This window comes from Peromyscus californicus, unplaced genomic scaffold (assembly GCF_007827085.1).
Source record: "Peromyscus californicus insignis strain IS unplaced genomic scaffold, ASM782708v3 Scaffold_12__1_contigs__length_115047231, whole genome shotgun sequence".
Taxonomy (NCBI): Eukaryota; Metazoa; Chordata; class Mammalia; order Rodentia; family Cricetidae; genus Peromyscus; species Peromyscus californicus.
Window position 1 is genome coordinate 89,630,902 of NW_026294413.1, and position 22,946 is coordinate 89,653,847.

Genomic DNA, 22,946 nt, shown 5'->3' on the forward strand with positions numbered 1-22,946 from the left:
ATATGATCATTTTATAAGTAACCACTTAAAAGGGTAAAATCCAGCCAGGCACAGTGCCTCACACCTGGAATTCCAACACTCAGGAGAGTGAGATGGGAAGATCACCTTAAGCTGGAGTCTAGCCTCGGCTATATAGTGAGTTGCAGGCCAGACTGGGCTACAAAGTAAGACCTGTCAAAAAAAAAATTAAACACTAAAATAAACAAATTGATTAATTAATAAAGAAATAAATACTATTATCTGTTAATAGAAGGCCAGGGTTCGGGAACAGGCATGGCATTTGGTGCTCAGGCTACATACAGTTCGCCAACTCCTAGCTATATCAGTAAACACAATTTTTACTATGACACTTCAACTTGCCTTTCTCCTTTTTCTACCAACTGCTCATATGTGCTGGGACTTTCTCTTTAGTGCGGAGGGCATCATTCCTTACTGGGAAGACCTATTCACGATGTACCTTCTACAAGCACCATCCCCCCATCCCACAGCTCAGGGACCTCACAGATTAATAATATCTCCTTCAACAGGCCCTGTACAAGATGGGGCCAGAAGCCAGTGCATGCCTACAACCCAACCACTCAGGAGGCTGAGGCAGGAAGACTGGCCTGGGTTTGAGGCTATCCTAGGCCATATGGGACCTTGCCTTGATATTTTTTTTTAATTAAAAACCAAGATGTAACAAGGAAAACAGATAAGAGCTGCTTTTTTTTTTTTTAAACTTTGAAATGGTTTCTGCATTACCAAAGAATGTTTCTGTTCCGGTTTGCCTTCTGCTGCAGTGATAAAACACCGACAGAAGCAACTTGGGAAGGAAAGGGTTCATTTCATCCTACAGATCAGAGTCCACTGTTGAAGGAATTCAGGACAGGAACTCGGGCAGGAACCACGCAGGAAGAGGCTCATATTCAGCATCTCTTGTACACTCTTCTTAAGTCCATGTACCTAAAGATGGTACTTCCCATGGTGGGCTGAGCCCCTCCTACATCAATTAGAAATCAGGAAAATGCCCCACAGACATACCCACAGGTCAATACGCTGGGGAAAATTCCTCAACTGAGGTTCCGTCTTTCCAAGTGTGTCGAGATCAGCGTCACAAGACCCAGAACAAGTCAGAGGACAAGATCCTAGTGTGTGGTCTTCACTCTCGGTCAGCCTGAAGTCCCTGGATGTGGTTAGGAGTGGTTAGAAATAAGACGCCTGAAATAAACATGCCTCAAATTGAATCCATGACCCATCTCGACTTGACCTGAGAAACCGGACCAGTCACATAACCTCTCTATGCTACAACTGTCTCATCCGAGAGGACGAAAAAAGCCACCATCCACCTCATTGAGAGGATAAAATGGAACTTCTTAAAAAGTAGTTAGCCCTGGCTGATCCTAGTGTGTGTTCAGTAAATGTTACACATCATCAAAGCTTAGTTTCCCTGAACCTCAGTGCCCTTCCTGGATTGTGGGGATCATTAAATGAGCATGTTCCATAAATTACCAAGCCTCCTCCACCAGTAAGGAATTAGTTAGTGCTCCTACTTTAGACAAGAGGACCTTGACGTAGCCAAGTCTGCCTCAACTCCCCATGGCCACAGCTTATGAAACACACTGATTTATTCGCACTACAAGTGCTTGTACGCCTTTCTTATGGCTGAGGTTTTATTTGTGGCGACTGTTTTAATAAATCATGATTGTGATAAAATCATGTCTGATACCGAAAGAATACTGTTTGGAGGGTTATGAGCACAGTAGTCAGCCTCTCCCAGCACAACTTCCCGACATCCTCTGCCCTCCCCCGGCCTCTCACTGTACAGCAGTCTGCTGCCTGCTTCCTTTCTCAGCAGCTGGACTGCCTGGTGTCTAATGGCCCCCTGGGGCTCTACCAGTCTGTTACTGTAAAAAGCAGCCAATTACACTCGTTAAAATCAATAGGGGTAGGGCCTGACCCATTTCAAATTAGTATATAGCATTCAACTTTAAAGGATATATCAGAATCTGAAGACCAAGCAAAAGTTGCCAAGCAGAATGAATTATTGGTGCATATTCCGTATGTCATCTGAAAGGGGAGGGTAAAGCTATGAAATTCTCATTGTGGATGTGCCCTGTTGTTAACCTGGGTACAAAGGGAGCATTTTCTGAAATATTTCCTTGGCACCCATTCTCCATGAAGTGTATAGGGAAGATGGAACCTACTGAGAACAAGGAGAATTTATTGCATTGGCATCTGTCAGTGAAAACCCCACATAACCTCAAGAGATACTACAGTCAAAATTAAATGTTTACTCATAAAAGGCACAAAGAAGTATGGCATTCTAGTATATGAGAAACGGCAGGTCATAGAATTATGTACATGGAAGGCTTGGTGGCCACAAATTATCAGGTTTCCATGAAAAAAAAATTGCTGGGCTGGAGAGATGGCTCAGTGGTTCAGAGCACTGGCTGCTCTTCCAGAGATCCTGAGTTCAATTCCCAGCAACCACAAAGTGGCTCACAACCATCTATAGTGGGATCTGATGCCCTCTTCTGGCATAAAGGTGTACATGCAGATAGAGCACTCATAAAATAAAAAAAGTCTTTAAAAAAAATTGCAATCACGAGAAATGTTCTATGTGCTTAGGCAGGACTTCATATCATTTCTCCTGTATTCACAACCATGGCTGCAGGCTTTCAACAAACCCAAGGCATCCAGAGTTTTTCCTCAGCCTCTGTACTCTTGCTAGTAATTCTCACCTACCCACTGTCCCACCATCTGCCCACACAGAAACTCACAATAGTTGTCTGTTCCTCCTTGAAGCTCCCAGTGTGCACTTAATGAGTTATCAATGCCTTAGCTACAGTTAGAGATGAACTATCCCTTCAACTTCCATGGCCACCACCCAGATTAGACAACTGCCCATCTAAACAGGCACAACATCCTTCTAACTTCACTCCCTGACTTTGTCTCTTCCTAAATCCACTCTCAACTGATCAATATCGTATGCCATACTCCCCAGGGTAAATGCTTTGAAAGGCTTGCTAGCGTTCATGGAGTAAAAGCCAATCCTTTGTGTCTAGTACTCAAGAGTTCCAAAAGACCTAAACCCAAACCAGCTGTTCCTTTGCCTCTTGAAAGGCAGAGTTTCAGCTGCTCCCAACCCAGTTTCCTAAACCCAGCATCGTTCTCACATCTGTGCCTTAACTTGACGGTCTGGTCTCTAACCATGCTTTTCTACCGTCAGACTCTTCTGCTACAGTAGTAGCAAAGGCCCATAAAGGGAAAACTAGTTCCTTCTAGTCAAGAGAATGGAATCTCTGGCCAGGGTGGAGAACAGCATTCCAGGTGAGCAGGTCAGTCACGTCACGCAGCTGAGGGACCACCCCTTGGGAAGGGGAAACCATATTAAGCCATGCTAAAGGGAATGGAAAGACAGCTCAGCAGTTAAGAGCACTTGCTCTTCAGAGTACTGGAGTTCAGTTCCCAGGGCCCATTCTGAAAGACTTAGAACTGCCTGAAACTCTAGCTCCAGGGGTCCAATGCTCTCCATGGGCACCTGCACTCATATACCCACATACGGGTACACACAGAGAGACACATAAATAAAAATAAAAGTTGTTGAAAGAGACAGGATGAGTAAATTATCTGTTAATGAGATAATGTACTTCTTCTTCCCAGAATTCCCACCCCTAATACAGTCACTATGGAGCCACTGCAGGACTCCGTTAGGTTTGCCTGCTTTTCTGAGTACTGACTCAGAAAGGTGTAACATTTCCTCTTTCTTCTTTTTCATCTCTTTTGGGTACTGGCCAGAGCCTAAGTATGCCTTCTTTAGTATTTGGGGCTTTTTCACTTTCTCGGACGCTCTCGTCCCCTTCAGGAGGCTGCTTACCTGCCTACCTGCAGCTACTTAGAAGTGCCATGGTTTTCTCTCCTCCTCTAGCCCCTTCCCGGGTAACTGGCCAAGATTACAGCTTGTCTGCCCTGGAGTTTTCTTTTAAGTTCTAATAAAATTGTTATTGAGCTTCCCTGTGAATCAGTTCTTAAATTCTTTTATCAAGACTAAGAACCCCAAGAGAAGACACCAGTTTTCCCAGTAATATGTAGTGACTTTGGAGGGACTACCCAAAACTTCTGGTAAGAATTCCTGCTCTTGAGCCGGCCACACGTGAAGCCACTCACCAGCTTTCCTCCCTTTAAACTGTTACTCATTGTCCTCTTAGTGAACAGCCCAAGAGTGGTACAAGGCTTGAGCCAAACCGAGTTGTGACAGCTCCAACATTTGTTGCACACCATTTGGGGACAATAACTCACTACTCTGTGTCTCGATTTCTTTACCTATATACTAAGGATGGTAACAACGCAATATAGCATAGGACACACAAAGTGAGCATTAGTGTGATCTGTTTTTAATCACAAAGCTGACATGGATACTCTCATAGTATTAATGCCTATATTCAATATGTACCCAAAATAAACCACCGAGAAATTCTCTAAGGATTTTAAATCATTTCCACTCACTAAAATATTTGTTGAACATCTACAGGCCATATTGAGGTATGAGAATACTCACAGAGTACTGATTAGGTTTTTTTAATGCATTTTATTAAAATAGGAAATAACTGTGTACTTTTTGTAATACATGGGAAAAGAAATCTTATAAAAGACGTTGTACATAAAATGCTAAGTTCATGTATTTGGAATATTTTCTGTGATAAGCCTTATGAGTAGAAATAGAATGCACTGAATCTGTAGAGTCAGAATTAGATATGCCTTCATCAGCAAAACTGGAGTGTAGTCAGCAGAACCAAGGACAAGCATGTTAAAGAAAATGAGGCCACATGGTTTTGACAGGGGGTGGGGGCTGACTGGAGCATCATGTAGAAATTTGAGCAGAAATTACATGAGGGAGGTTTGAGCCATCGATAAAAGATTTAAAGCTCAAGAATACCAAGGTGACAACCTTGGCCTTGGTGGATCTTCCACTGGCCTCAGAACATTCTAGATAGATACAGACATTGACCAGAAATTCACATTATCTACTTCTCACTGCCTCCTCACAGCACAGAAGACAAACTCAGACCCTGTGTCCTGAGTTTTGCTGGCCTTGGGCTGTTAGTAACCCTAGTCCCAGTGGCTTGAGTGTTCTTCTGCTTCTACTACTGAAGAAAAGCTAACCGTCCCCCAAGAAATCAGCATCAAACATCAACACCCATAGCAGCACAAGATAGACCCTTCCACCCAACACCCTACAGTAGGGCAAGTCCAAAGACCTCTGATTCTACTCTAAGACCCCTTAAGAAGTAGAAGTCTAATAAATGTAAGAATAGCCTAGTGTGTTTTTTCTCTCTTCAGTGAGATCAATGGTATTTTGGAAAGTTTAGATGGAACAGGATGTTTGCAGAAAAAGCTAGAGTACAAGGTAAGCCATTATCACATCAAACACTGTCTTATCAAATCAACCTGTATGAAAACACATTGATGACACAGTGAGTAATACTGAGTCTTGGCCAACCCTTCGCATGTCAGTTGGAGCTCCTGGCAATGATTTGAGCATTCCAAATAAGTGGAGATCATCACATTTATTTTGTTGTTGTTACCGCTGCTGCTCTTGCTGCTGTTTCTTGCTCCACAAAGGAGTAGTTTCGCTCTCAGCCTTTTCCAGACCACAGAAAAACAAGAGGACACTAAAGTAAGCCACCCTGCCTCATGTGCAGTTTCTGCCAACTCTAGAGTGCCTGGAACAATGGACTGTAGGAGGCCTGGAGATGGGATATCTGTGAGGTCCAACCTCCGCCTGAATATGAATCATAAAGCCACTAGCACTCCATTCCCCCGGCATTGCACCACAGCCCCAACCTGGCTGAGCTGCACATAATGAAAAAGGAATCAGGAACACACTGGAGTAAAAACCTCAAGTACACTTTAAATCCTGCTTTAAATTCACTTCAATTAGCAGAGGTCAGGCAGTTTCTATATTCACGCTGAGTTATTCTTACTGGTTTAATAACGAAAGCTGTCGGACATATTGTTCTACTAAAAAAATGAAAATACTGTGATAGAAGCGCATTTTTTAGCCTCCGTAGAAAACATGGAAACAGCTTACAGTGGAATTTGCCTTAAAGAATAATTAATGAAGGAAGTAACCCAGACTTTCGGTAATGGGAAACAACTATTTGTGTATTATGTGTTTTATAGGTCAGAAACATGATTACGAAGAACACCAGTGCAGTAAGAGAAAAGTGAGTCACATATTTTGAGATTTCTCCCCTTTCCTAAGTCCTCTGTCTAGAAGTGACCTTTTTTTTTTTTTTTAATCATCCCACAAAATGTCTGCTCTGCCTAGAACACTCCAGCAAAGATGCTCCTAGGAAGGGGACATAATGAAATGATATAAGAGCTGAGACTAAGTCAACTGATCCATAAGACATCTCTACCGCTTGCTACCTATGTGACATTAGCAAGCTTCTTGATGTCCCTTGTCCTTCCGTTCCCCCAGGGAAGATGGGCAAATAGTAGCACCTACCTCCCAGAACATGAGGGAAACAGTCGTCTGAGGTCCTCACCTGGCTGGCTAGCTGGTGTCACTGAAGTCTCAGATCATGACCGCAGGCCCCTGCAAGAAACCTTTCCTAACCACCAAACTGGAATTTGGCCTCACCCGGGGCATTGTGCCTCACTCTCCCTTTCATAACACTTCTCTATTTTTCCATCTATTTCTCACAACGAAAGTCGAGCTGAACTATCAGTTATCACTTCATACTTTCAAATAGATACTTAATAAAAACGTATGCAACGAGTGACACACACCTGTAATACCAGGACTCCAGAGGCTAAGACAGGAAGATGACAAGCTTGAGGCCGGCCTAGGCTATATAGCAAATTCAAAACCAATCTGGAATACTAAGTAGACCCTGTTTCAAACACACAAACAATTCCCTTAACTAGTGAATAAATGAACTACCAAATGAATGAGGCATCTCTAGGAATTCAGTGGAGTCAGCACACAGCCTCTACACAATACCAACCACTCAGATACTGTGGAGAAATTTTGAACTATGAATGGCTAATGAATTTAAAGTCACAGTTCTTCCAATTTTTAACTTCCAGGCTCTGAAACGCCGCTTCTTGCTAATATCGTTGGTAAGTCTTCCTGCAATTTTATCAGCTGTATGCTGCTAAACTTTAGGAATGGCTCTTGGGAATGGATGAGCCCTGCTAGTCCTCACCATATGTTGGATGGAGGTTCTACTCAGCTGAGTTTCACATCCATCTCTTCACAGATCAGCCTGCTTCATCAATGCAGGTAAGCTGAAGAGACAAGAGTCTATTTGGAAGATAGGAGTAACAGTTCCATGTAATCTAAAAGCAGCATTTGTCAGTTTCTAAGATGTAAATGTTCCAACCATGACCAATTTCAAGTGATCAATGGCTTGAGAGCAGGGTCCCCAAATTCCTAAAAATTTAACCAAGGACCTCACAAGAGATTACACTCTTCTCTTGGAAAAGGAGTTTCTTCTAAACCTCTAAACTATGTTCATTGAATCCAAGTTTAAAATTAACGTTTTTTAACATAGGCATGCTTTTTACACATTGTCTGTTCTTGATGAGCCAAGATTAGGGCTCATCTGATTGGTTTGATAATCACTGAAACTAGTTGAGTGTGCAGGATGCCCCTTTTGTAACACCTCTCAAACTGATGTTAAGGGTCTAAGCATGATCTACATCCACAACAGACCTCTGTGAGAACCAATCAACTTCTGAAAAAATATGAATTGTGTTTCTATTCTTTTAACTGGAAATGACCGCACCAAGGAACCAAGGCAGCATCTTTCAAGTGCTACTTAGAAGCAAAATCTAAAGCAGAAAAGCAGTGGTTCCACTCTGACCTCAAGAACCCAGCATGGGGAGGGGGATTGTGTGTGTGTGTGTGTGTGTGTGTGTGTGTGTGTGTGTGTGTGTGTTACAAGCAGTGGTTCCACTCTGACCACAAGAACCCAGCATGGGGAGGGGGATTGTGTGTGTGTGTGTGTGTGTGTGTGTGTGTGTGTGTGTGTGTTACAAGCAGTGGTTCCACTCTGACCACAAGAACCCAGCATGGGGAGGGGGATTGTGTGTGTGTGTGTGTGAGTGTGTGTGTGTGTGTGTGTGTGCTACAAGCAGTGGTTCCACTCTGACCACAAGAACCCAGCATGGGGAGGGGGGTTGTGTGTGTGTGTGTGTGTGTGTGTGTGTGTGTGTGTGTGTTACAAGCAGTGGTTCCACTCTGACCACAAGAACCCAGCATGGGGAGGGGGATTGTGTGTGTGTGTGTGTGTGTGTGTGTGTGTTACAAGCAGTGGTTCCACTCTGACCACAAGAACCCAGCATGGGGAGGGGGGTTGTGTGTGTGTGTGTGTGTGTGTGTGTGTGTGTGTGTGTGTGTGTGTGTGAGTGTGTGTGTGTGTGTGTGTGTGTGTGTGTGTGTGTGTGTGTGTGCTGCAACTGGCGGTTTCTCTGGCGTCCTGCTCCAGCTACATCCACACCATCATCCTTTGGCCCCCAAACTAAAGCAGCAGCTTTTCCTAATGATAGAGATGCTCTCCTTCGACAATTCTGAGACAACCCAAGTAACACTGCAAAAACCTAACCCATCTGCATGCAATCATGATGTGCGCTGCTCTTCTGTAGACTAGACTGGAGGCTCCCAAAGAAGGACAGAGGGGCTGTTGCTGCTCTGCTGTGTCAGTCACACACGGCAGCACAACAGGTGACTCCCAAATTAATCAACTCAAAAGACACATGTTCATTACCTCATAGTTTTGTTTTGGTTTTTCCTATGGGTCCAAAGACCAGGCCCAGCTTAGCTGGGTCCTTTGCTTCACGATGTCTCACAAGGCTGCAGCTCAGGTGTTCAGCCTATCACTTATTATCTCATCTGAAGGCTCAGCTGTGGCTGCCAGCAGGTTTCATTGTTGGCATGCAGGCTGAGCACCTCCTCACCTCATTGGATGTTGGCTGAAGGTTGCCCTCATGTCCTTACCATCCAGCCATTCTATACAGCTGCTTGATTTATCAAAACACTATGAAGGCAACAAGCTCTGCTTGCAAGGTAGAAGTTTCAGTTGTATGTAACCTTATCTTGGAAGTGGCATCAACAGCCATTGCTTCTGCTGTACTGTATCTTTTAGATGCAAGTCTCTAGAATTATCCAGTCCTCGAGAGAAAGTAATTACACAAGGGTGTGAATTCCAAGCTATAAGGACCACTGGAGATCATTTTAGAAATCTGCCTACCACATTCACACCCTTGGAACTCAAATAGAAATAGGCCAACAAAACACCTCTTGAAGTATCTTAATATAAAACCAAAATATGGTTTTAATGTGGTTTCCAAAATACGTGGCTAAGACCTCATGAAAATAAAACAAGTGAGATTAAGAGTAGAGGACATTAGGTTTGAAAATTAGACCAAAGTCTGCTAAAGTACTCCAAACAAATACAAACAATGTTAGGGAAACCTTATGGGAGCATCCGTATCTTAGCAAGTCTCAGCAAGGAAGCCACGCTTCCTTAACAGCAAACAAGGGACTCTCAAGGCAGCTGCCCATCTAAACAGGTATTCAATACCAAGAAATCTAGTTGACTCCGGAATTAGTTTTCAGTGCCATTGGTGTTTAGAAAATACATCTAAGGCTCACAATTTGCTGCGTGGTATGTGTCTCCCTTTACCAGTTTTGCCTACATGATGTTTTTAGATCCATCTCTACCACAGTAGCAAGAAAACCGTGGTAACAATTTCAAGCCCTGGCTGACACCCACGTTTTCTTCTAAGCTTTAACTAACTATAAATTCTCAGATATCTGAGCATCTCAACATTCAGCAGTGGTGGCCAGCCAAAGAAACTGCCTCCGGATGACTTCAAATGATTTAATACTGAGGATAAAACACATACTCAGAACCCCTGGAACAGTCTGTCCTAGACAAATGTAAACGCAGACGAGGATTATCTTAGACCTAAATGTTCAGAGTTGCTCTGTACATTTTACCATTCTTCCCAAAAACACACATGTGTTTTGCTTTCCATGCAGCCTGTCCCTGAATCAGTTATAAAAACGCTTGGGTCCACTGTATTGCTAATCACCTATTTATTTTGTTTCTTTAAAGAGAGATTTGACCCACAACCAAACTTAAACAGACCTGTGCCTAAAAGCCTCTAAAACCATAGTCACCTGCGGAAAAGTGACCGGAAGCACCTGAGAGTGACTGTGGTGCTGCAGTCGCGTGAATAATAACCGAACATGTGTGATGAGAACCGAAGAGCGAGCATGCCAGATTCGACTTTACCAGCCACGGGCAGAGCAGATCAGGGAGCCAGGGTTGGGGGATGAGGCTACATAACCTGTGAGATAGCTGACTGGTACATTTCAGTACCGGAAGCAAGGCTTGGGGAAGCTGACTGAACGCTCTTACCTCTCTGAGGTGTATGTTCTCCTTCTCCTTCTGGTCTAAAATCACTTCCAAGTGGCTGACCTGAGACTCGGCCTCTGCCATCCGCCGCGTGCGTTCGTTGTCATCCTCGAGGCTCTTGGATGGCAACCCTTTACTCTGCAGCATCTCCAGGAGCTTTTTAATGGACTCATCTCGGGCATTGAGAGTCTGTTTCTGTGTTTCGATTCTCAGCTCCATCTCTTCCAGCGTCTTCCGCAGAAGGAACAGCTCCTTGGCCTGCCGGTCGTGCTCCGCCTGGAGCCTGCGGAAGTTCTCCTCCGTCAGCTCGATGGTGAAGTGCTCCGCTCCCCGGTTGCCGCTCTCTTGCTGCAGGAGGTGGTTGAGGTCTCTCTGGGTCCGCAGCTCATCCTGAAGGGCCTGGATGGTCAACTGCAGGTGCTACAGTGAGAAAGATGGGGTGGGAGAGGAGAAAGGAGGAAAGTTAATAAACGGGCCACGTGCTGGCTCTCTGCCGCTACCACACCATGACGATGGAATGTTAATCATGAGGTCCAGGGGCCAGCTATGAAGTCCTCCACGGTGACTTCAGAAGCATGGGACAGCACATGAAGAGGGTAATTAATTCAGTGATGCTTTCTGAATGTCTTAGGAGAAGAGATATGTGCACACACACAGAAACGGTATATTAGTGTCAACCACATGGGAAATTATACATCTACGGTGTTTAATTTAGGAAGGGAAAGGGTTAGAGGGAAACTTTCATGAAACACACCTTCTTAGGCCCACAACACTCCAGACTCAGTATTCCTTGTTTCCTAAGATGTTCTTTATCCATTATTTTCCATGATAAATGCATATCCATTTAAAAATGAAATTAATAGCATCCAATACAAGTAGACACAAACGAGGACTTTAATTTTTTTTTTTTTACAAATAAAGCTGTGAACAGGTTTAGTAAACAGGATTACTGCCTCTGCAAGCAAAAGGGAGTAAATGGAGACACAGACAACACATTCAGACACACGAGGAGGTGAAGCTACGCAGCGCAAAACAAATAAGCTGCAAAGAGTGGACAAACCTTGGTTCTTCTGGCATCCAGTAACTGAACAGCATGGGAAATGAAAAAAAATGAAGCAAAAAATCAACATAAAGAAAAGTCCAGTGCAAGCAAAGGATATTCAACAAAAGAACTTAATCAACACAGAGTACCTTCACAGAAGAACGAAAGAAACAAATTCTCATTAAGCCAACACCCAGAAGCTACACACAATTCAGAGCATTGATGCTGGGTCAACGCAAAAAGAACAAAAGAAAAAGAAAGAACAGAAAAAGAAAAGCCAATTAAGGCTTATTTCAATAGCCTTTTGTTTCCCTCTCTCTCTGACCCAACCCACAATTTTTGGCTATCTTACCAGAGAGGAAATCACAACACTCTTGAGTACCCAAACATTGTTTCCAGTCACCATAGTGGAGAGCACCAGAGAAAGTAGTTAACAGCTGGGAAAAAGAAACCCTTGAATGAAGTCAGTTGGTGAATTCATGTCTTCCTGTCCAGACCAACCTCAGGCTGCTCAGAGGAGGCAGCCACAAGCCTGAAGATGGTTTTTGCCCAGGGACTTACCAGGAGGCTTCAAAAATAGCAGCTACTCATTCATTCACAGACACATAATCCTGCCTGTGAACCAGACCACAACATTAAGCAGAGGAATCAAGCTGGACCTAAGACATGACTCCCGCCCACAGGGACTCATGGTGTCGTAAGGCACAGATAATACTATGTCTGAGCTATATAAATACTGGAACAGTCAACATCTGAAGTCTGTCTAAAGCCCTGTAGCTGATACCTGGAGGTGCTGAGATCTTTCTGAATGTAGGCTCCACCCAGAAACTAGCACAGCGTGGCACACTGCCAGATTACACTCTACAAGTTCGAACTTCGCCTTCACACTGGGAATGAGAAGTCCCTAGAGGGGCATTTTCCTTCTTAGCTGTGTGCCACAGTGCCTGGCAGGGTACTGAATGCCACACATTGACATAGACTGCTGATTATTTTGCGATACAATGTAATCTTATAAATATAAGTTTCAGGGTCTTTTATTCACAAGTTGTTCCAACACAGTTTGTATCATGTTTCTCAGCACAGAAAGGAACTCTGCACCTTTTAGCAATCTATTTCCCATTTCCTTCCCAAGACCAAAGCCCTGGGAGCCAGTAATCTTTCTGTCTCTAAAAGTTTGCCTATGAAAGACATTTCTTATCAGTGAAATCATGAAATAAATGGTTTCTTTGGTTTCATATGCAGAGTTTAATACCTGTTTTAGTAAGTATCAGTATTCCATTGCTTTCTATAACTAAATTTTATTCCATTAGAGAAATATACTAAATTTTATTTCTCTACTTTATCAGGTTGTTTATATACAGATATTTATAGCAGCATTATTTACATTGGCCAAAAAGTACAAATAATCCATATGCCAATCAATTAATCATGCATATTTGTGATGTATCCAGTCAATGAAATATTATTTAGGCATAAAATAGGGTGATATAACTAAAGAATGACCCTGAAAAAGAAGCCAATCACGAAAGACCACAAATAGTGTGATTCCACTTACACAAAATCCAGATAAGCACATTCATAGGCAAAGATAAATTAATGTTTGCAGGAAATGAAGAGGGTGTAACTACTTCCGGTGTGATAAACACAATCTCAAGCTAGGTGGTGGTGTTAGTTGCACAGTTGTGAATATATAAAAACTGACAATTTGTACTTATGAGGGATAAACCATTTATTCTTACAAGATAAATAATTTTTACCTTAATAAAGCTGTCACAGAAAGTATAAACTAACAGCACAGGGCCATAGGATCTTTTTCCACCAAGGCCCAATCTCTAAACCAATCAAAAAGATTGCAATGGAGTGTGGACAAACTTTGGCCCTGCTTTGGGATACACTTCAGCTACTGTCTTCTGATTACTTAAATGTGCTTTATGCTAGCATGTCTTTGTCCCCTGATAGTGGTGTGGGTTTCTGAGTTGATCCAAGTTAATTTGGAGACAAATGTGCTGAATCAAGATGATGAGAATGGAAATTGTCTTTCCTGAGAGCAACCAAAATTAATGTTTGTTTTTGTGAGGTTTTCTTAAAAGATTCATAAATAAGTCAGAAGGAGATTCCAAAACAAATTTGCAGAAATGCTCTGATCACAGATGTCAACATCAGCAAGATGACAGTAAAGGAACTGTCCCTGGTTGGGCAAGTTGTCTATCACCCTAGTCCTCTGTTTTTGTATCTAAAATGTAGGGCTCAGTCCATTTCTTCCTGGGTGGAATAACAAGGATAATGCATCAGGTGCTGGGTTTAAGGGGAGGAGGGGAGGGCCATTTATCCATTCAGTATACATTTACCTTCTATCTCCCAGACTCACAAATAGAAACAAGAGGAAGAAATAGCTCATGCTCACAGTTCCTGTAGACAAGTAAAGAAGTAAAGCCACAGAAGAGACACTGTGTCCTGAGAGTCATGACAGAAAGTCATAGCTGGGTGACTGGCTGGACACACAGAGAGGTGGTCACGTAGGGGAGGGCTATGTAGATCCCACCACAGAGCGGTGTCTTCAAGGAGAAGTGAGAGTCTGTCCACAGCGTAAAGCTGCAAAATGAAGAGCCCATGGAAATATTCAGAGCCAAAGAGAAACCAAACCTAATAAGGGATAGTCACAGTGAAAATCTGGACAGCAGTTACCATCTGCCACACACAGCTCCAAGCTCTAGCCAACTTTCCTAACAGCCCAGAGTGGTATCCACTGTTACAATCTCCACTCTTAAGGGATGAGAACGTAGACAAACTGAGCATGTTGTCCCAGCTCCCTCAGCTTGATAAGGAGCCTAGCCAGGTGCTTATCTAGCTAGTCTGCCCTTCATAGATAGCCCTGCTTGAACCATGGCAGCATGTGGGCTCCGAAGCGGCACAAGTCCTTCAGAGTGTGCCAAAGAAGAATGGGTGGTTAAGAGCAGACGGGTGGGCATGCATAACAGTTATAGCGATCCTCGCAATTAAGAATTAGCCAACCTATCCAGGTTGGCTTTTGTAGAAAAATAGATAGGATAGATACTTATAGGTTTGCATGTCATTAAGCAACAATACTTTTCCATTAGTCTATTAGTCACAAAATGAGTTCATCATGAGCAAATACAATGTGAGACTCAGTCTAAACTTCACTTCCTAAATGTCGCAAATGTATGCTTGCATTTAGTTTTCACTCTCTTTTAATGTTAATATGTCCAAACTCAAGAAGGAATAACCTTGTTTCTACACAAAGGATCCTTTAGCAACATGTATATACCTGATAAGTCTTGATCATCTTTCAAATTCATATCCTTGAAGACAGGGTCTATGAAGACATCTCATTTGATCTCATTTTCTCCCCCCACCCCCAATCCTGCCTCTCCCTTTTTATCTCCAATTATTCTATCTTTAAGAAACTCAATTTGGACCAGCAAAATGGCTCAGCAGTAAAGGCTCTTGCCTCCTAAGCCTGGAAACTTGAGTTTGATCCCAGAAACACATATAAGGGTAGAGGGTGAAAATTAAATTCACAAAGCTGTCCTCTGGCCTCCCAAGGCATACTGTGATGTGGATGCTCATGTACAAAGGCACTATAATAAAAAATAAAATTAAAAAATAGCTCAATCAGTTTCAAAAATTCACCAGATATCCTAATCTCAGGTTATATATTTAACAAAGACAGTCATAATTTTAAAATGTGATAGCACCCTTGATAACAAATTGTGCACTAAAAACAGTAGCTGCTCAGTTTCCATGTTTGTAAGAGGGATACAGTAGACATAGGAAGTATTAATCTCAATGAAGTGAAATCACTTAATGATGATTAAATGAGTTACTGCTCGCAAAGCTCAATGTACCAGGCACAGAGCACACACCCCACCAGTCAGAATGAACTAAGGTCACTTCAGAGACAACAACAACAAAATCCTACAGTCTAGCCAGGTGGTGGTGGTGCACACCTTTAATCCCAGCACTCAGGAGGCAGAGGCAGGTGGATCTCTGAGTTCAAGGCCAGCCTGGGCTACAGAGTGAGTTCCAGGAAAGGCTCCAAAGCAACACAGAGAAACCCTGTCTTGAAAGACCAAAAAAAAACAAAAAAAACAAAACCCTACAGTCTGAAGAGAGTAACCCACCTGTTGACATGGAATCGGATCTTCCAGGGCTTTCAGAGAACTTAAAAATTAGCTTGTCGACCTTATTTACAAAGGAGAACAGCAGATGCATATAGGTTACAGGCCCAAGAGAACACCTGCGCTCTAACAAAGACAAAAATCTTCCTGTCGGGGATCCTGCACTTGGTACTGGGAAAGTAGACAAAAACGGTGTGACTCTAGACTGTGACACTAGGTTGCCATAGGGTGTCCTACAGGAAGGATAGGACATAACCTAAATAACTTCATTCCACAGTACTGACCCCACGCAGTACTTAAACGGTAGGGGATACCCCAAGGGCAGTTGACAAAAGACCATCTGTTGAAGGAAACTGGTGGTGTGGATAACTAAAAACCTTGACAGAACTAGCTGCCAAAGGCAAGTCTGTCCTCTTCGTCCTCATCAGAGAAACTTCTTTGTGCAGTGGGTGGTGGTTAAGATAAAAACTCTTAACTGGACAACGTGCAGAGAATAAGTGTCTACTGAATGCTCAGCCACACTTGGGACATAATATAGATGTCTGTCCCCCAAGGCTTAGAGAATATCACAGAAGAGGGAGCAGGAAGATTGTAAGAGCCAGAGGTCAGGGAGGGCCAGAACCAAACAGTGCTGTCTGGACATGACAGGCCCACTGCACTAAGGAACTGGCCGCGCTGCGGGTACCTACACTGCACCTGCATAAGGTTAGCTCAGTCAACACTCCAGCACACATGGAGGAGAAGCTCCTGAGCCCCCACCCCACCCAGCTGAGGAACTACTAACAGCTAATGGCTGCTAGGGAAGAGAAAGTATTTTTTTAAAGAGTTTAGTCCCTGGTAGATCGTTCACGCTCCAATAAATGGCCCCACATTCATGCATATATGGGCAATACAAATTGGACTCAGTGAGTTTTGTTTTTTTTTTTTTGTTTTTTTTTTTTAAGGATGTGAAGTTTGGAGGGGAGATGAGAGGTAGATTTAGGAAGTGGTGTGGTTTGAGTAAGAATGGCCCCCATAGGGTCATATATTTGAATGCTTAGTCACCAGGGAGTGGCACTATTTGAAAGAATTAGAAGGATTAGGAGGTGTGGCCTTGTTGGAGGAAGCGTGTCACTGGGGATAGACTTTGAGGTTTCAAAAACATGCCAGGCCTTATCTCTCTCTGTCTCTCCCTCTCTCTGTATCTCTCCGTCTGTCTCTCTATCTGTCTCTCTGTCTCTGTCTCTCTCCCTCCCTCCCTACAGATCAGGATGCAGACCTCTCAGCTACTTCTCCAGCACCATGTCTGCCTGTGTGCCGCCATGCTTCCTGTCAAGATGATAATGGACTAACCTCTGAAACTCTAAGCAAGCCCACAATTAAATACCTTCTTTTGTAAGAGTTGCTTTGGTCATGGTGTCTTTTCACAGCAATAGAAGAGTGACAAAGACAGGAAGAGCTGAGGAAAGAGAGGTGAATACAATCAAAATATATTTTGATGGTATGATGTATGAAATTCTCAAATAATTCATTAAAATGTTATATTCTTTAAAAGACAAGGTTGCAGTACAAGTAAGATCTCTGTCAGAGCTATAGTACTTTCTCCAAGAGTCAAAAGTCAGAAAAATAATAGCCAGTTTCCATTTCCCTTGTATTCACATTATTCAACCCCCTCAATTGAAATCATGTTCCACTCTTCAGTCGTGAAAATGCACTTCTTTGAAGTCAGTCTCTTAGATTTCACTGGCTAAGTAATTATAAGCCTACAAAACAGCAACCTGCAAGACTGTATTGCAGGACCATCTCTTTGGAATCTCTTCGTCATCATGGTGGCTCAACTTCCCACAGCCTTCCATTGTGTTGCTCATTAGAGATAAACGCCCTTCCAGGGCCCTCCTTCATCAGGACAGGACAGCCCCCTTTTTCAACCTTTGGCCTGGGTACCAAACTACTTGCATCTTAGATAACCTCCTTCAAGTACAAAAGTGCATGTATTGAACAAGGATCTAAAACCCCTTCACTCACCATCCTGATGCTAGGATCATTCTCCAGTTGTCCATAGAGAATCAAAGCTCAAAAGGCAAGCTCCTTTCTCTATGGCCTACCACTGGAAAGACTTTAGAGAGAACAGTAGCTATAACAGTAGAAGTCCAGGCTACTGGCTGCAACCATTTTGTAAGAAGCACAAGTAGACTATACCATGTGTACCCTGACATGTGTCCTTTAACCAGTCCCTTCTTAACCTTTCTTCCTACTTAGGTATATACTTTAAACTCTGCCCCGCAATAGAAACGACAAAGAGCAATTCAGCCCATAAAAGGGGAATGTCGTAAAGGACTCTTCTTATATTACACATAAGTAAATGGCATGGTAACTAACTTGGTAAATCCAGTTTATTTTCAATCTCAAGCACAAGGAAGTTCAGTGACTGTATCCTAGAACAATGAGGGAAATCATATCAACTACTTCTTCTTCTTCTTCTTCTTCTTCTTCTTCTTCTTCTTCTTCTTCTTCTTCTCCTCCTCCTCCTCCTCCTCCTCCTCCTCCTCCTCCTCCTCCTCCTCGTCCTCCTCCTGGCATCATTACATTTTCTGATACATCTTCCCATTACACTACAGCTAAATGAAAGTAAATCCCCCTTCCAAGTATAGTTAGGCTTACAAAAAAGGAGAAACCTCTAAGGAAAAAAAGAAGTGGGAAGAGAAGGTAGGAAGAAAAAGGGAGACAGAGAAAGATAAAACTCACCTGCACACAATAAAGTTCTAGTCCCTCTCTCACAAGAGCAAATGCCAATGCAAACACTGAGCTGGAAAGGTAACTGAGACAAAGCCAGCACACTTGTTTCCCTCTCATGCCCAGGTCTGCACAGTGGGTAGAATGGTCTCAGGTAGCTTAGCACCCCCTGATCCCCGAAAAAGAAAAACATAAATCTTCTGGGGGTACAAGAACAAAGCCCTTGTCAGGGGCAAAAATGCTACACAAAATGAAGAAATTGGAGAAAAGTGTCAGACACTAGGAAAATTCATAGCTGATAGTCATAAACAGAACAGGTTATGTTTCTGAAATGTGTAAGTATACAAATGAATATTTTCCAAAGAAACAGTGAAGAACTAAGGATGTAAAAGTGACACTCCAAAATAAATGGCAGATTTGGAAAAGAATAAAATCATGTAGTAATGAAAACTACAGTATTATAAATGAAAGCCTCATAGATAAGGTAAAACAGGGAACAAAGGCCCAATGGAGATAATCCAAAGAGTCGTCGGTTCTTTGAAAACTCTAATAAATGTGTCAAAAAGCACAACACACGGCAATACTTAAAAGATGGCATGCCAATGATTTTAACTTTCGACCAAGAACTGCAAATGACCAAAAACTGTTGATGAACCGAACAAATGACTAGAAAAGTATCTTCCACAACCTAACTCTAGAAGAAATGGGAGCCTGGCAAGTTCTGCCACTATTAAATAGGATCCATGGTTCAAAAGTCTTTCCTTTAAGAAAGCCCAGATGATTCCAATTTATATACTCTTTTGGAGAATCTCTCCATTCATCCCTTGAGACTTGACTAACAACACGACAGCTAGACTGGAACATGAAGAAAGTGACTTATAGCTCAACTTCACCCTCAGACCATGAGTACCGCTCAGAAAAAAAAGTCAAACTCATAAAAGAAATATAGAATGTATAACCTAGTTGCACTTCTTTTAGAAAAAAATCACAGTAAAGAAGAAAAAATATGCCATCAGCTCAACATATAGTCATTCATGTTTGTTTGTTTGCTTAAATCTAAGGAAACTAGGAATAAGGAGAACCATTCCTAAAGTGTATGTCCACTGTATACATGGAATAAATGCCTACTATAAGTGTTAGAAGGATTCCCATTAAAAAGGAAAGGAAGTCATGCCCCCTGTCAGCACCACTTAGACAACATTCTCCCAGAGGCTTGAGTCAAAACAGCAAGACCAGAAGCTAAGTATTAGAAGGATTGAAAGGAAAATACCTCTAACATTATCAACTACATTATGTGGTTATAAACTTAGGAACATCAAGAGTCTATAAATTATAAAAAAAAAATAAGAAAAATACTATGCTACTAACAGGAAAAAATAGCCAGAAAAAGATGATGGATAAATTTGACAATATTAAAATCAGAAATTTCTGTTACACAAAGACAATATATAATGAAAAACAAACCATAAAAATGAGAAAAATTGTTACTCATAAAATGCCAAAAGATTATTACCTACAGTACAATCCCATAAATTCAACAAGATCAACAGAAAAACACAAGAAAAGCCAGCCCTGGTGGGCTCAAGGCTTTAATCCCAGCATTTGAGAGGCAAAGGCATACAGATCTCTGAGAGTCCAAGGTCAGCCTGGTCTACATAGCAAGTACCAGACCAGCCAGAGCTTTGGAGTGAGACTTCGTCTCAAAAGAATAGGAAAGGAATCGAGGAAGTGGGGGAGGGAGGGACAGAGGAAGGGAGGGAAGAAAAAAGGAAGGAAGGAAGGAAGGAAGGAAGGAAGGAAGGAAGGAAGGAAGGAAGGAATAGGGGGAGGGAGGGAGGGAGGGAGGGAGGGAGGGAGAGAAGGAGGGAGGGAGGGAGGAAGAGGCTCAGTGGTTAAGAGGACATATTGCTCCTCCAGAGTACCTAAGCTCCATTCCCAGCACCCACATCTGGAATCTCACAACTGTCTGTAACTTCAGCTCCATCCAAGGGATCCAACACTCTCTTCTGACCTTCACAGGTACCCACTCACACAGAAGGGGAAGGTAATGCAGTATATGGCATGCTGGATTCTCGAGCAGGTTCTAATCCTGGCCAGATCATGTCCTAGCTGTGTGATATAGAATGTGTTTCTTAGCCTGAACCTGATTCCTCATCTGTAAACTGGGGGTGAACAACCTACTTTGTCATTGAGTTCAGAAAAATGTTCCTTCCACAGCAAGTGTGAACTGGGCCATACTCTCCATATACCAGCAAGGCCAGTTTATCCTCCCAAATACCCTCCACTGCTGAGGTAGAGGCCAGGACCAAGGCACTTGGACATATGTAGGCCCTGGGTTAGAAGCATTTTGATATCTAGCATTCAGGCGGGAAGATGGTCTATAAAGGGAGTGGTAAGATCTCATAAAAGTGATGTTCGTCTGTGAAGTCCTGTCTCTCTTCTCGTGCTAACACTGTCCAATTACAGTTCAGGGAGAAGTGTGGGCCTTAAGACAAATTAACTGAGATTTTCCCATTTCCCATGGCTTCCCCGAGCTAACCTGAGCCTTTGCCTAAGCCATAGTTTGGCCAACTGTTAAATGGGAGTAACTGTGTGAATCTCACAGTATTATCCAAAAGATTCAAGGAGACTCCATTTTCCTCCAGCCAGGTCCCGAGGGAAAATTAATTCTCAACTTATAATACTGATGACACTTCAGCCAAAAGGCAATACCAGTAATTTGTTACACTTCATTAACAAGTCACCAAGACACCAAGTGTCCTTGTGTTTTTAGCAGATTGTGTTTAATCCCATTTCGCGTGGTAGTTTCCCTGGAACTGCATTTTATAAGCTGCCAATATGTTTGCTTGAAGGCTGTGCTGGGAGGATTGGGTACATTATCAACAAAATAGACTTACCTCTTCCTTTTACAGTCTCAAATACTCACACACAAAATACCTTCTCAAGCACGGTTGTTAATTTCCCTATACTGGACGAGACCGCACCATTCCACGGCGCACATAATAGTGAGTGAGATGCAAAAAGAGGGAGAAGAGAATGAGAGGAAACTGTCTCACCAGTTAGTCAGCGCAAGGCCACAATGTGGAGGACGCCAGGCTTCCCGTCCTCTCTGTGGTTAGCAGAGGGGTGGTGTCCCTGACATTCGTGCGCTCTGTCCCATTCTCTCCCCCCCAAACTCAACTGCCTCATGTTTGCCAGCTCATTCATCTGACAGCACTGCTCTGGAGCTGCCAGACCTTTGTCCACTTCACAAGAGGATAAACTGGGGTGCCTTAGAGGATTCCGCGGCAGTCACATCATTAGCAGACAGGGGCCAGTGTCTAACCCTGAGGTTTTCTCCAGGCAACTCTAGAGTCTCCCAGCTCCAACAACAACAACAAAAATCACAGAACTTCATTTTACACAACTCCTATCAGCTCCCACATTCAGTTCATTTTATAAAGAAAAAAGAACAATGAGAATACTAGAAACTAAATCATACTCAAGTTTATATGGAAAAATGAGGAAGGGAGACATACATTTTGCCTGAGCCAATGTTTAGAAGGCCAACTTCCAATAGCTACTGGAGTCAGAATCTAATCCAGATTTCAGAATGTCGAAAATACAAAAAGGTAAATAGAATGAAAATATAATTATATATGTATGATGTGCATGGAACACTCAATTATTTAAATAGGGACTAGCCAGCTGTTTAGAATCTACTCTGTCTTATCCCCAAACATGGAAAATATGAGTTCCTGGCAGATTTTGTAAAAATGTGTGACCTTAAGCTCTTTTCCACACTGCAGGGGAAAAAACAAAAAATGATAAAGTTTCTGCACTGTAAAGCAGTTTAGGACTCCAGCGCTACAAAAGCTGTCTCCAAGCTATATAAAAATATGAATTGGCTTAAACCCAGAAGTCTTGAAATTTCTTCTTCTTTTTTTAATAAATCCATACTCCTTCTCAGGCAAGGATTAAGCATAACTCTTTCAAAGAAAACAGAATCTCTCTGCAGACCACGTAACCTGCTCTACTTCTCCTGTGACTTTATTTTCTTATTAATCATTTTCCAGGTTGTCTCTAATCAAATTTTTAGGGCAGGTTCTCTGATCCCTTTCTCTGCAATCCCATGTACAGGATATACAACACTCGCCATGACTCCAAACCTTCCCAGGGCTAAGCCATGTGTGTGAAAAGACAAACAACAGACGAGCTAGAAACATGTGTGTATGCTAATGGAAGGGTATGAAGAAGAGAATGTTCACATATAGGGGCCCAGACCCTCTCCCTTAGCGTAGAATACCCCAAGGAAAAATAAAGGGAGCTGAACAAAGCATCCTGACAAGTGACTTTCACAGGCAGAGGGACATTGCCATGGTATCACTGATGATTGCAGAACTCACTTCGGTGGATATGTGACATTTTGCCAAGATTAATAATGCTATGGACAGAATACGTGAAGAAGTTTGCCTCCATAAGCAAGAAGTTCTGGTGTTTATTATATACCAATACTCTAAGGTGACATGCTACTGGGATATTGCACTGGGCTTAGAGTCAAGGACTTGTGTTCTAACTATAACTTTGCATCCAACTAGTTATATGATCTGGGGGGGGGGGGGGGGTGGGGAACTCACTAATCTTGTCTGGCCTTCTGAGAGC

General features: G+C 42.7%; 1 protein-coding gene across 16 annotated transcripts in view; it reads right to left on the minus strand.

Moving 5' to 3' along the window:
• The window catches only part of Erc2 (ELKS/RAB6-interacting/CAST family member 2), a 906,926-nt gene that overhangs the window by 730,898 nt on the left and 153,082 nt on the right, over nucleotides 1-22,946 (minus strand). For 11 of the 16 annotated variants that reach the window (XR_008217165.1, XR_008217166.1, XM_052733784.1 and 8 more), the window contains exons 3-4: nucleotides 11,473-11,496; nucleotides 10,416-10,832 (exon numbers count right to left, since the gene is read on the minus strand). Coding sequence is in view for 14 of the 16 variants with exons in the window: in XM_052733784.1 (XP_052589744.1) it covers nucleotides 10,416-10,832; nucleotides 11,473-11,496 (441 nt within the window). In the remaining 2 variants the exon portion in view is untranslated. The remainder of the gene's footprint in view (nucleotides 1-10,415; nucleotides 10,833-11,472; nucleotides 11,497-22,946) is intronic. The other 5 variants (XM_052733788.1, XM_052733791.1, XM_052733792.1 and 2 more) reach the window with 1 other exon arrangement.